General features: G+C 37.5%; 1 protein-coding gene across 1 annotated transcript in view; it reads right to left on the bottom strand.

Moving 5' to 3' along the window:
- Window positions 1–15,520, bottom strand: part of CSMD3 (CUB and Sushi multiple domains 3) — an 838,052-nt gene that overhangs the window by 5,849 nt on the left and 816,683 nt on the right. Inside the window, exons 66-69 of the mRNA XM_009277245.2 lie at window positions 11,052–11,117; window positions 8,762–8,920; window positions 3,145–3,257; window positions 953–1,040 (exon numbers count right to left, since the gene is read on the bottom strand). Of these exons, the coding sequence (XP_009275520.1) occupies window positions 953–1,040; window positions 3,145–3,257; window positions 8,762–8,920; window positions 11,052–11,117 (426 nt within the window). The remainder of the gene's footprint in view (window positions 1–952; window positions 1,041–3,144; window positions 3,258–8,761; window positions 8,921–11,051; window positions 11,118–15,520) is intronic.

Below are 15,520 nucleotides of genomic sequence, written 5' to 3' on the forward strand. Positions count from 1 at the left end.
AAACTAAAGGGGGGGTAGATTTAGACTAGATATAAGGGAGAAATTTTTTACGATGAGGGTAGTGAAACACTGGCACAGGTTGTCCAGAGAGGTGGTGGATGCCCCATCCCTGGAAACATCCAAGGTCAGGTTGGACGGGGCTCTGAGCAACCTGATTTAGTTGAAGATCAGTTGAACCCCCCACGGCAGGGGGGGTGGACTAGATGACCTTTAAAGGTCCCTTCCAACCCAAACTATTCTATGATTCATTTATCATTCGGGAATTCAGTATTAACTAAATTCAAATTCTTGTTGAAGGAGAAATATCACAGTTCTTAAGACAGTATCAGAAAAGTAAATTAAATTCTTTTTGTTAAAAACCACAACAGAATGTTGTTACCAGAGTTCTGTTACCAGAGCTGTCTTCTCCAAGAAAGGATAAATAAGGACTATTAGTTTGGTGTAGAACTGAATGTATAGAACAGGAAATCAATTTTTAGGAAAGAAATTCTTATCAAGTAAGTAAGATTTTGTTCTTCATAAGAGTAACATAAAGATTTACTTGCAAATATTTAGCAGTTTCACTGTTCTAGCAAATGTTTAGGTGAAATGTTTTTTCAGCACCATGAGCAAGAGATCACTGTAGGAGAGCATTCTATAACATGGGCTTTCTAAATAGTTACTAAGAAGTGAAACTAAATGCATTTTTACACATATTCATAGAAAAACATTGCCTAAAACATAACATGTATAACTATACTAAGCAGTACATTGCATCTTAACAAGGCATCTTAACTATAACTTCTGACAAAACACTCTTTGTAAGTACTACTTAAATGAGATTTTAAAGATATGAATATCTCAATATTCTATAAAATGTTAATACTGATAACATTCTGCAAGTGTACTTATACTACTGGACTTAATAAAACAGAATATGGAACAATGAACTGGCATAAACTTTGCTGAATACCTAATCTTTGAAGTCCAAATTGTCCATAATCTTTACCCTGGATGAATCCTTGAAAAACATATGTTGCTCCATCAGGTTCAGCAGAAACCTGTAAACAAAAAGTACTCTGAATTAAATGGGGAAAAGTTTGTTACAAGTATCTATTTGGAAGAGAGTTAACTTAATATGCTTGACTGGTAGCTGTTATTCCCCATTAAAAACAGCTTCTTTTCTCTAGGAAGTCTATAAAGTTCAAAAGAAAAGACAGAACTGTTAAAGGCACAACTTAGACATGATGGCTTATGGCCACATATACTACCTTATACTACCTTTAACTGTATTATTTTTTAAAACCAACAAAACTTAATGTTTCTGGCAATTTAACATGTCAGTATTTCTAAGTATTTTACATGCTTCATAATTATCTGATTTGTTTAGGAAGTAGATGGCAAAAGTTATATTGTAGATAATCCTAAGCATGCAAGTAATATAAGTATTACAAGTAATAAAATGCGAGGTTTTAATAATTACTTTAAAACCAAACAAAAAAGACCTTGTATTCAATTGACAGTTAGTTTCTTTGTTCTTACGCAGTGCTCATCCCAATAATTACTTAATTAAACATCTGTAGACCAGAAGAATATTGAATGAGGCTTTGGTACAAGAGCAAAATATGCTAGTATAAACTAAAAGACTTGTGAGAGGGAGGAAAGGGTTGTGATCCTATGAATATCTCCCTTATCAGGGTAAGTACGTTCTAAACTAACACACTGTATTCAAATTTACAGGTACTTGCTTCCCAGGATAGTTATTAGGTTTAAATTCAGCGGTCCCAAGGCAGGTTCCTTCAACATTTTCCCCTAAGCTTCCCTTTCTGAAGGCAACAGTACGTCTTCAGGAATGACCTGAAGCTATGTTTTCACGTAAGAAAGGGTGCATTTCTCAAGTGAATTTCTTACTTAGGGGTAAAGCAGCTTGTGTGAGCTATTCCAAGATTTAAAAAAAAAAAGGTCAAATAAGAACAGTATGTAAATAGCATATGGAAAGTAGGGACTGTACTGTGTACTTTTGTACATTTAGAAGTCTGAAAGTAAATTTCTTACTTTTACCATATTTTTTTCACCTCAGGAGCATGCTCATGAAGCCTGAAGTTTGTACAAACCAAGGAAGTTAAGCCCTTTTACCAGTATATTTATTGTTTAAGCGGTTTAGGTTTTTTTGCTTTGGTTTTGGTTTTGCACCTTTTTTTAAATTATTACTGAAGCAGTGCCATGAGCTATACAAATATAAATTTATGCGTACACTTCAATGTACACCTCTTCTCTTCTTTTGGCATGTGCACCCATATCAGTGTCCCTGTAGTGCTTTACCAGTAGGTGAAACATAAGAAAACAAACAGATCCCTTGAAAAATAAGATGGTGTAATAGGGATGTATGAGTGTTCATCATCATCTAAATTATTTTAGGCCCTTTCTTTTCTGAAAAATCTACTTTCTTCTCTGGCAAATAAATTGTTTCAGGCCCCCAACATGCTCAGCTTTTTCCACCCTTAGCACTATCTTGGGCAATATTTGTTTTTCCTGTATGTTGTCTGAAGGGATTTCCTTTTCATGGTTTGAACACATCCCAGCCACATGGGCTGTTGCTTCTTTTTCTTCCCCCTCTCCTTCACCTCTCCTCCTCTCAGTTATGTGCTCTCTTCTTCTCCCTTTTAAAGAATAAGCTCAGCCCCAGAACCTCCAAGGGGCTTAATGCTTAATTGGAGCAATCTATTTTGTTTTCCCCATACACATAACAGCCCAGCTTTTTCATGGTATTTCTAAAAATAATACCAAAAAGTAAAACATGACAGCTAGCCTAATGATAAAAATTGCTATTATATTAATATTATGTATTATAATATTATTATAAATTGATATTCTATTATCATGATAAAATTTCTCAATATATTGGAATAAAAATCAAAGACAAGTAAGAGAAAGGCTTCTGTGTTAACATGCATTATAATTGTGCCTGCACAGTATAACTAGTCCCATATTTTCTCCCAGACTGGTCTCCTATATCTTATAATAAAATTTTCATTTCATTTAATGAATCAGCATTGATAACAAGATTCCATTTGATATGTCTCAGGATTTTTTGGGTGTAGAACACCAGCATGATTTCAAACAAAAAAAATCTTTCTCTCTCTTTTGTAGCAGAAATATACTCACAAAACCATCCATAGCCCATTTTTCCTCTTTCAACTTGCTCACAGATGTATGGGAGGGTGCTTTAATGAGATATATGTGGAGCATTAACCGAGCTTCCTGGCTTTTATACACTCCTGTAGAATATAGTTTTAAAAATTTATATTTGTGTTGAGTAGAGAAATAATTTCATCTTTAAGAATAAGCATTTAATCTCTTGCCTTAAAAAGGGAAAGCAGGAAGAATAGGTAGCATTGTTATCAACATTTTATTTTAGCAAGACACATTCTTTTGTGAAATTATTTCAATTATCATAGGATTTCAATAGAAACTGCTTTTAGCTTAGCCTGTAGAGAGGACGGAAGGGAAACCCTATACACACAGATGTTACTTAACAGTTTTGATAACAAGCCTTAGACAGAATAAACATTGACAGTAATCTGATTTGAGATGGAAAATACTGTTCTGAATCAAGCAGAGTGTATTTGAACTTCACATCCCCACTCCCACTTTCAATATTTGTAATTTAGTCATCAGGTAAAAGAAGATGATATAGCAACATCGACATCTAAATGCTTTTCTAAAAGCTGGTGTTAAATTAAAAATTTCTAAATTTGAAAATATCTCAAAAAATGGAATTGTTCTTCATCAGTCAATATTACGACACAGGTTCTTCCAGACAATGACAAGACTTGTATATAACCTTATTTACTTTGTAGGCATAATTAATTGACTCATTTTCATTCCTGCAGAAGAAATATTTAGAACCCAAATAACCTTATTTGTTAATCTGGAGAATGAAAATAAAATAGTACGATATGTTTAGTGATTTAATATTCCCTTACAAAGACAATGGTGAATAGTGAAAATACAGTCAAGATTTTTCCCCACACACATTTTTAACCATTGTTATCAATTAATGGTTTAAAACTTCAGATTTTAAATAGAAGACCTCTCTAGTATGATCATTTCCTTTCTGGCAGGGCACTGAAATTACTGTTCATTTTACATGAAGTCTTCTGTTTGTAGAATCACGCAAGGTTATATTGCACTTTACATGAACAAAAGCTAATGATGGCTAAAACTTTCACAGAAACAAAACTAAAACCAAAACCAAGAAAAAGAAAATAAACCCCAAACAATTATACATCCACCTCCAGAAAATTCCACCAAACAGAAATTAAAATTCACTGATTTATTGACTCAATACATCACAGAAGAGACTTCATACTGTAAATGAATTAGAATTAAACAGTCTTTCACCCCCCTTTTTTTTTTTTTTTTTTTTTTTTTTTATCAAAATAATATAACAAAAATGTGGATGTTCAGATTAGATTTAGTTAGTATGTATTAGCTGCACATGAAATAAACTAGATCTCTTTTTATTAACTGAAAACTCCAGTAACATAGCAGTACCCTTAATTTTGGTCATTTCCCATTTTTATGTTCATCCAAATTCTGTGATGTGAACAAGAACTGAAGACAGCACTGAGACGTAGGAGAAGGTACTGGCTCTCTGTATTGGGTTTGCGTGGCAAGGTTTTGGTAGTGGGGGACTGCAGAGGTGGCTTCTGTGACAAAATGCTAAAAGCTTCCCCCATGTCTGACAGAGTCAATGTCAGCCAGCTCCAAGATGGACCTATCACTGACCAAGGCCATGCCAATCAGCGATGGTGGTAGCGCCTTTGTGATAACATATTCAAGAAGGGGAAAAAAAATGCAGCGCAACAGCAGCCAGAAGAGAGGAGTGAGAATATGTGAAAGAAACAACTCTGCAGACACCAAGGTCAGTGAAGAAGGAGGGGGAGGAGGTGCTCCACGTGCTGGAGCAGAGATTCTCCTGTAGCCCATGGTGAAGACCATGGTGAGGCAGGTTGTCCCCCTGCAGCCCATGGAGGTGAATGGTGGAGCAGATATCCACTTGCAGCCCGTAGAGGACCCCACACTGAAGCAGGTGGATGTCCAAAAGAGGCTGTGACCCCATGGGAAGCCTGTGCTGGAGCAGGCTCCTGGCAGGACCTGTGGCTGGAGCAGATTTGCTGGCAGGACTTGTGACCCTGTGGGGGACCCATGCTGGAACAGTCTGTTCCTGAAGGACTGCACCCTGTGGAAAGGACTCACACTGGAGCAATTCATGAAGAACAGCAGCCTGTGGGAAGGACTCACATTATAGAAGTTCATGAAGGACTGTCTCCCGTGGGTGGGACCCCACACTGGAGCAGGGGAAGAGAGTGAGGAGGAAGGAGCAGCAGAGACAACATGTGATGAACTGACTGCAACTCCCATTCCCCGTCCCCCTGTGCTGCTAGGAAGGGAGGAGGTAGAGAAATTGGGAGTGAAGTTGAGTCCAGGAAGAGGGGAGACATGGGGGGAAGTCGTTTTAAGATTTGGGTTTATTTCTCATTACCCTACTCTGATTTGATTGGCAATAAATTAAATTCATTTCCCCAAGTTGAGCCTGTTTTCCCTGTGATGGTAATTGGTGAGTGATCTCTCCCTGTCCTTATCTCGACCCACGAGCCTTTCGTCATATTTTTCTTCCCCTGTCCAGTCGAGGAAGGGGAGTGAAAGAGCAGCTTGGTGGGCAGCTGGCATCCAGCGAAGATCAACCCACTACACTCTCCAGTGGAAAAAATATAACTAAGGCTGCACAAAACCACTAGCTAACACAGTAGTGGAAGGAAGGAAATACCCAGGTGTTTAGTGCTCTTTGCATCTCAAGGTAGAGAAGGAAGAAATGCTGGCACAACCAAATAGCTTAATATTGGACTGCAGTGCTGCAAAAAGACAATCTGGGAGACAGCAGAGTTTTCAGACCAATAGAGTTTTGTATACATGGTCAGAAGGAAATGGTGGGTGATGTTATTGTGTTAAAATGAATTCCAGAGAAGAAAAAGCATGGTCACATCTGTCTTGCTGGCTGCTAATCTGAGAAAAACAAAAACTTATAAATTGGAAACAGATCACATGCCCAGATATATCCCAACTAAGAAAAGACATTTAACTTTGTCCTCTCCATTAGTTTATTCACTCTAGGCTCTAACTACAGACTATGGTGAGATGGGCATCTCAAAAGTTCAATTCAGGTTAAGATGCAAACTTCCTAGATCTCTTCAGAAGCTGCAGTAAGAGACAGGGCAATGAGATTCCTAATTCATGTGTCTCATTTACATGCCTAAATTCACAGAATAAAAGCCTTCTCCACATTAAGGATAGGTGATTGCCCTATAGGAGCTATCATTATATAGAAATCATCTCTGAGCTAACAAGCAGACTTACTTTCATGTTAACACTGCACTGAGCTCAAATGAAAGTGCCTTGAAAAGATAGGGTTTATTCTCTTGTCTTCAGGACTGCGTTAACATTATCACACAGTGTTTGGTCACTTCAAGAGCTTGGACAGTGTACATCTAGAAATCATGTGGAACTTGGGGAAAAAAAATCAATCACATCTGCCATGGATGTATGTTGTTAATGTACATTAGGAAATACTGCATGAGGCTGAGGGCTGTGGTGTGTGTACATGGGCATGAACATTATGTATGTACACTCGAAAAAGAGCATAGAGAAAAATTATTCCACAGACCAAGGCACCACTGTTCTCTGCTAGTTTACAATGGTGGATTCGCAAGCGTTTCTTGGTGAAAGGTCGATGTGCTTCTTCAGAGCTGACAACTGGTTACCCGGTCTACAAGAGAGTGTTTAATCTGAGCCAAATAAACAAGTAAAAGTTGTACCTTTTTCTTCTCTTAATCCCTATAATAGCATTGCTATTTTCACATATGCTAACCTTACCAAAAGAACATGCCCATTTCTAACTTGTGACAGACATATATACTATAATAACAGTAAGCACAGGTGTCAAAGTAAAAAGAAGTAAAAAAAGATGCAGCAAATGCAAAACAGTAAGTGCTGCACAGGGAGAGAACTACTTTTCATTTCAGAAACCTACAAGTTGAGTATAGGAGAAATCAGCTTCCTGGCATCTAAATGTCTTTTTTGATCCATCTGTACTTCCCTGGCCCTAAGATACTCTTTCAATATACAGGATCTCAGTTTTCTATCTGCAAAATAGGGAGAGAAAATAATACTAATTACCTGATGACGTGTGCAATGCCTGTATGTAGAGTGAAAATGGGCATTTGTAATCACTTTTGTGTCCAATTGAGGGAATATTTTTTATTTGGAGGAGGAGGTTGTTTGGGTGAGAAGACACAGCTTTTACTTTTACTAATCCTAAAAATATGAAATACTACATCTGCTGCACCTAATGCCCTCATAGAAATTACATGGCTGAAACTAAACAGACATCATATGATAGAATAAATTCACACAGTCAAAACAAACATGGTTACCAGTCAGAAAATATTTTATTAAACATTCAGTCCATCTATGGCCTCTTAAGTGTGACTCTTCAAAGGACACCTACAAAATACCTTCAACAGACAAACCTAGTGACAAAAATTCACCACTCTACTAGATCCTAGAAACTAAGAACTCGACAGAGACATGGATTCTTTGGCCCATTTCATGCTTCCTGTAGACCACCCCTCTCAGAAACATATGGGCTGAACTTTCTCCCATCCTTTTTTCCAACAGGTTAATATTCTGTCACTTCTGTCCTTGCTAACACCTCTGAGATAAAGAGCGTTGTTAAACTACTTCAGAGAAAGGGGTCCTTAAGTGATGAACAAGATTAAAACCAGCAGTGTCCAGCCTATACCTAACTGCAATTTTTAGTCTGCTTCAGTCCTTGCAAAAAGTGTTGTAGACAAAGGGTGAAGTTTCAAGAAACTAAGTTTTGAGTGATAATATTGATTTCAGGTGTTTCTTTTACGCTTATTCACACCCCTGTGCTATAGCCTGCCACTCCTATGGTGTGACAAGCCCATTGTCTGTGTGGCTGAGATGTCTCAATCAAGGGACTGACAAAGTTTGAAAACCAAACAAAAACTATAAAACCAAACATTTTTTACAGGGGTTTTTTTTCCTTGCTTGTCAAGCCATATTTGTAGTTTCTGCTGATGGTTCACAGTATAGAGAACTGTGCATATTGTGCCAACATAACCATGGCAACAGTGCTCTGTGTGGCAGGGACTGTGGAATACCGTAAACCAAGACTGTAATCAAGGGCTTCTTCTGAAACCACAGCATGAAGGGTAGCTACTTTTTTCAACCGAATCAGCTAGTCTAACAAGTGTCATCTCTCCTTGCTCTCCATGTTCATTATCTCTGCCTTGCTAGGTCAACACATAGCAATCTCATCATATTGCTTATTCGTTATTAATAGGCTATTGTAGGGAAATTGTATGATTAAGAATAAAGAAAATCTCAGGAGCAGTAATTTAAGTTTATTTATAATATTTAAGGAATAAGCATGAGAATTAACATGATTCTTTCACTACTCATTGACTATTAACTTAAAATATAATAAAAACCTAGGAAATTAAAAAAAGGGAGAGAAAGAAAAGGTGGAAAAATCCTTACCTTTGAAAAGGAACTGAACTAGAATGAAAATTTCTTTGATAAGCTAAGAAATTTTCCAGAAGATGTTAAAAGTTTGTTATGCATAAAGTTACAGGGAACCAATGTATATAAGGAAGAAAAAATTACATGGAAATGAGTTTTTCTTATCCCATACCTGATAGCAGCAATTCCATATTGCTGTTTGTAAGTGTTGCATTTACTCTTCCTGAAGTTGCATTGAAACTGGTGACTGTCAAAGTCATGGGCTGTTTCTTGCTTTTGTAATTGTAAGATCCTTTCCATATATAATTTTGGGCAAATACATCATCAGGAACTATACAGACATCAAATATATTTCAATACATTTTGCAATATTTAGTACTTATGAAGTCAAGCATCCAACAAAATATATGATAAATATTAGCATTTTCTCTACTTTACCCTCTCTATTTTTAAGTCTATTAGGCATAATCTTCAAATATAAAGCATAGAAACCTGGTATGAACATTTAGGAAAAAAATGTATTTGTACTGAAGAACACAACCACAACTGTACCTTCATTTGCTCCTTTCCTCAAATATGGACATGTTCTAAAATTAAACCAACTTCACAAAATCTAATTTAACAGCTGTAACCAAAAGACCAGATTCCTCTCACTGCAGAATCTTTTCTATGCCAGCACAGAGAGGCAGGGACATACAGCTAGGATTAAATTTTGCAGAAATTAATATTGATTTAGATATCAAAAATTTTTTAAGCATATTTAAATGGCATTAAAAGATTATAAGCATCTTCTTTATTACCTAGGCACTTTTTCTAATGAAAAAATTATATAAGAAGTTTGTCTTGTCTTCAAATGCTTAAAAACATTATGAGCTTCACCAGGAGAAAAAAAAAATCCCCTAATTTAAAATTAAATTTAAAATCATAAACCTCAGGGAATATAAATATGCTAGATTTATACCTTTACATTTAATATTTATCATTATCCAACTGTGAAATGATTAATTTAAGTAATGCTATTCCAGAACAGTATGGGTTTTTTTAAAAAAAAAAAAAAGTTACCTATCCAGTAAAAACAGATACATGCAAATCTTTAAAATCTTAACATGAGATACCATTTAAACAGTTAAATTGAAGGTGACTTAGGATGGGTTTATTACATTTTCCAAAGGAAATGTATCAAACTTATCCCTATAACAAATAATCTTAATTTATAATCAGCACTTTTACATTATTTGTAGTCACTAGCACTGAACTTAAAACTCTGGGTTCGTGTGTGCATTGGCATCTCACGTCAGATAAACACAGAAGAATACTTGTCCCTTTCTCTCTTAGGATATCCCAAAATTCAAGACTGGGGCACACTGGAATACCCAACAGTCTTCCTTCATCATTTATTTTACAGGTCACAGAGACAGGTTGTTTTCCCCATGGAGGTAAAAGAGCTTTCCTAGTTTTTTATTTGTGTATGTATATGTATATACATATATATTTTTTGACAAGTAAACACATCAAAACAAAACACCTAGATACTGGGCCTGCAAACTGCAAGCAAGGAAACTGCATGGTGCAAACAGTCTGATGCTGTTGATTTGTTATCTGCCTGAAATTTATTTCCCTACTTTCAGGAAAACTGATCTTTATGTACTTTATTTGCAATTAATTGGGATTGTACAAAAAGTTTCTGAATGAAAAAAATTATAATATGACTACCATGCAGCACATCGTTGACAAACACAGTTTTGAAGCAGTGTACAACCTGTTAAAAAAAAAAAAAAAAAAAAACCCAACAACCCTATGCTAAGGAATTACTTTTAAATCGTTATTCATTATTGGTAGAAATTTAATAGGGTTATAGTCAAAGGCTAATTTTAGTTAAGGAGACTTCTCTCTTCAAAAAGTCTCTTCAGGGGACAGAGAAAGGTTTCTCTTGGATCTAGTCCAGATATCCAAAGACAGTCTTTAGCAAATCAGTTAAAACTGGAGTTGACTTTAGCCAGAGTTAGAGAGACTACCTTCTCTAGGCTAAAATTAGCTTTTTTGAAAGCGAAGTTGAAGGCTAATACTGAAGTATTTAGGTAAAGCAATTTAAATTAGCAATATGTAAAAGAAGTGCAAGACTGTGAAACAAACTGTGAAACAACATGTCTTTAAATTATTTCTGGGTGAGTAATATAGTTTCTGAATGGGGTAAATTGCATAGAATCTTACACAGAACACAGTGATTTCAGTGAAATCAATAAAATTCTCATCACATAACAGTTACAAATTGTATATGGATATAAATAATACCATATAGTCTAGACAGACTTAAACATTGGAGAATAATTAATGATGTTTTTGTTCTGTTAACGTAATGCCCTTTATTCATTCTAAGCCATTCAGTGCAGTTTCACTAAATCGATTCTCGTTGTCTTTTCTACAGAAATTGTTTAAAACTATATATACCTCAAAGTACTTACCGCTTAGTTTGGGACTTGGTGTTCCCAAAGCTGGTCTGGGGTCCTTCACTAAAATTTTGGAACCAGCTGTTAGAAAGAATGAATGACAAAAAGACAAATCAGTAGCAAATATGTTACTCAGAAACTAGGAAAATAATTACCATAACGGAATTTATTTGTTGCAAAGGATGTAAGATGATGTTTCAAACTTAAACGTGAATGAGATTTCAGTCAGTACCAGGCTTTAGTATCACAGGAGCACATGCCCACTGATTTCTTCCGTTGCCACATTTTTCTCCTTAGTCACCTGGATGCTACCAAGTCATTTGCAATACCCAAACAGTGTAGGCTTTCACTTCAGAATCCACATTTTAGAATTCACAGTCCTGGAGTATGCACCTAACATGTGAGTTGTCTTCTAATATGTCATCTAAGGCAAGTTATGTCATTTAAATCAGGATCCACACAAAATAGCACTGTGAATAGTGCTTTGACTGGAAGCAATATAACACTACAGATATATAACAAGGGCGTTTTAAATTATGTTGCTCTCCAGGACTTAATTATCTTCAATAGTACTGAGTGAGACATCTTGTGTTCCAGACTGAAAACCCAAAGATGCATGCTTAATTTCTTAACAATGGAGGAGAAGGTCACTGTTTCTTTAAAGAATAGCAACAGAAAGAAAGAAACAAATGAGGCTGTCCACAGTATCTCCAGCTGCTCAGGTGATTTGAGCACTGAAGTTGGCGAATCTCATTTCTTCTCTGCTTAGAGCAGGAACTCTCCCACAACTGAAGACGATGAACTAAATGCAATGGGACAGTGTGATTTCCTGGAGCTGAAGCTATTTTATTTTGCAGAAACTAATTTGGATTCACTGGGCTATAAAGAAGACACATAATTCTGTCTCCTAATGTAGAATACTCTCATGCAGCACTAGGCTCCATTCCTTGCTCCAATGGTTATTTCAATATTTTGTATTTTGGATCTTGGCTTTGAACCTAGGCCTTTTCTCTCTGATCAATATTCTAAAAAAAATAGACAAGAAAAGCAACTTCCTTCTCCCTGAGTGGAGTGTTTTTCTGCATAAAAAGGAAACTTTAGCAAGAAGAACTGAGAATATTTTTCTTGAGAATAACTTTTAGCTTATTACAGAAGGCTTGCTCTTGGTATATAGATTAAAACTGGCAAGAAACAAGGGCAGGGGTTGGAATTCAACCTAAAGTTCTCAGATTACTACTGATTGATTAATCTCTTTACTCTCTGTTTTGAAAGAAACTTACTGAACTTCACTGAACATGGTTGACCTGGAGGGCATGCTTCAACAGCATATGCTTTTTGACTATATCAAGCTCAGGTTAGAAATATCTGGATCATACTTTCGAAAGGGTTTTAGTATAAAAAGCTGCTGAGTCAATCAGCCTTGTCAAGGTGGATACATTTCTAGTCAAGTTCAGAACTGAAATTTTAAATACAAAGTAAAATGTAAATAAAATTTTAAATACAAACCCAAACATTTAAAAAAGTTATCTATGGAGTTTAAGTTTCTAGGTCCAGATATTTGCTCAGCAGGACTTTCAAGATTGCAGTTTTGTATTTAAAGGACCAAATTCTGGTTTAATTCCTCTACAGGTCCTTTTAGAGCTCTCAACTCCAGATGTTTTATTCCTTTCCATTCATTTCCAAGTTATTTCTGTGAAGTTCACAAGCACAGGTGAACAACCTGACCTGGTGCTCTTCTCCCTTCCATAGGAGAGAGACGTTTCAGCCCTTTGTAATAGGTAAAATTGAAAATATTTAAGAGACATTTTACTCTATCTAATTAGAGTTAATACTTTACAATATGTTGCTCATTCTTAGCTTTCTCTACTACTAAACAGCAAGAAGCAAGACCTCTTATCCTAAAAAACTTTTTGTTTCTGTAACATTTCCTCAAGACTTTGGGAAACTAAGTTATATGACAAGGTAGATACACTCATAGTTACTACTTAATACTTTTTAAAACAATTCTCATAAAGGTTCCTTATGATCAGATAGGACAGCTAATACTACTTCTTTCAATATCAACAGCAGAAAATTCTTGTATCAAAATACAACCCATGAATCACATTTGGCCTGCCATAACATTTCCTGAGTACTGAACAAGTCATAATCTTCCTGGCAGCTTGCTTTCTAACACTTTCCCAAAGCTCTCCTCTGTTTTCCCCCAGCACTTGCCTGGCATGTAATGCCAGGACACCTGTTTTTTAGTAATACAAAATATTAATTTCCTATTTCCCTTCCAAATAGTAGTGTTTGGCTATATAGCCTTTGAATGCCTCTGTAAGAGCCCTGGGGATAACCGCATCTGAAATATTAGGTATCACTAATCTGAAAGGTGCTTTAATTATTCAGGAAATAGAATTCCAAACAGTTGCTATATTTGAGGATATTTATTATCTCACATGAAAAAAACCATTTTCACCATGATTTTGCAATGAGGTTTTTCATGCCCTGTCATGACAAAGTATGTAGCAAAAATTAGAAAGAAAATAAAATGTTGGAACATCAAGGACAAAGTAGATACATTTTGTTTTCAAGTAGTATATTGTTGCTTATGTACAAATATAAAATAATATTAAACCCTATGGATTAATTCAATGCAGTGATTCAGACATCTACTTGGACTTTAGGCGTCCTTCTCCAATATTAGAATAGAATCATAGAATCATTTAGGTTGGAAAAGACATTAAGACCATCAAGTCCAACCATTAACCTAACACTGCCAAGTCCACCACCAGACCATGTCCCTAAGCACCACATCTACACGTCTTTTAAATACTTCCAGGGATGGTGACTCAACCAATTCCCTGGGCAGCCTGTTCCAATGCTTGACAGCCGTTTTGGTGAAGAAATTTTTCCTAATATCTACTCTAAACCTCCCCCAGTGCAACTTAAGGCCATTTCCTCTTGTCCTATTGCTTGTTACTTGGGAGAAGAGATCGACACCCACCTCGCTACAACCTCCTTTCAGGTAGTTGTAAAGAGCGATGAGGTCTCCCCTCAGCCTCCTTTTCTCCAGGCTAAACAACCCCAGTTCCCTCAGCCGCTCCTCATCAGACTTGTGCTCCAGACCCTTCACCAGCCTCGTTGCCCTTCTCTGGACACGCTCCAGCACCTCAACGTCCTTCTTGTAGTGAGGGGCCCAAAACGGAACACAGTATTCAAGGTACAACCTCACCAGTGCTGAGTACGAAGGGACGATCACTTCCCTACTCCTGCTGGCCATACTAGTTCTGATACAAGCCAGGATGCTATTGGCCTTCTTGGCCACCTGGGCACACTGCCGGCTCATGTTCAGCCAGCTGTCGACCAACACCCCCAGGTTCTTTTCCACCGGGTAGCTTTCCAGCCACTCTTCCCCAAGCCTGAAACATTGCATGGGTTTGTTGTGACGCAAGTCCAGGACCCAGCACTTAGCCTTGTTGAGTCTCATACAATTGGCCTTGACCCATCAATTCAGCCTGTCCAGGTCCCTCTGTAGAGCCTTCCTACCCTCAAGCACATCAGCACTCCTGCCCAACTTGGTGTCGTCTGCAAACTTACCGAGGGTGCACTCGATGCCCTCGTCCAGATCATTGATAAAGATATTAAACAGAACTGGCCCCAATACTGAGCCCTGGGCAACACCACTTGTGACTAGGTGCCAACTAGATTTAACTCCATTCACCACAACTCTTTGCGCCCAGCCATCCAGCCAGTTTTTTACCCAGCAAAGAGTGCACCCACCAAAGCCGTGACCAGCTAGTTTCTCCAGGAGAATGCTGTGGGAAATTGTGTCAAAGGCTTAACCAAAGTCTACATAGACAACATCTACTAAGCAGGTCACCTTGTCATAGAAGGAAATCAGGTTAGTCAAGCAGGACCTGCCTTTCATAAACCCATGCTGACTGGGCCTGATCACCTGGTTGTCGTGTACCTGCTGCATGATGGCACTCAAGATGATCTGCTCCATAACCTCCCCTGGCACCAAGGTCAGGCTGACAGGCCCGTAGTTCCCCGGATCCTCCTTCCGGCCCTTCTTGTAGATGGGCGTCACATTTGCTAACTTCCAGTCAACTGGGACCTCCCTGGTTAGCCAGGACTGCTGATAAAGGATTGAAAGTGGCTTCATGAGCACTTCCACCAGCTCCCTCAGTACCCTCGGGTGGATCCCATCCGGCCCCGTAGACTTGTGTATGTCTAAGTGTTGTAGCGGGTCACTAACCATTTCCCCTTGGATTATGGGGGTTTTATTCTGCTCCCCATCTTCCAGCTCAGGGGGCTGGGTACCTGGAGTACAATTGGTCTTACTATTAAGGACTGAGGCAAAGAAGGCATTAAGTACCTCAGCCTTTTCCTCATCCTCTTTCACCTATGTTTCCACCCGCATCCAATAAAGGATGGAGATTCTCCTTAGCCCTCCTTTTGTTGCTAATGTATTTAGAGAAACATTTTTTATTGTCTTT

This window comes from Aptenodytes forsteri, unplaced genomic scaffold, assembly GCF_000699145.1.
Source record: "Aptenodytes forsteri isolate BGI_AS27 unplaced genomic scaffold, ASM69914v1 Scaffold49, whole genome shotgun sequence".
NCBI classification, from domain to species: Eukaryota; Metazoa; Chordata; class Aves; order Sphenisciformes; family Spheniscidae; genus Aptenodytes; species Aptenodytes forsteri.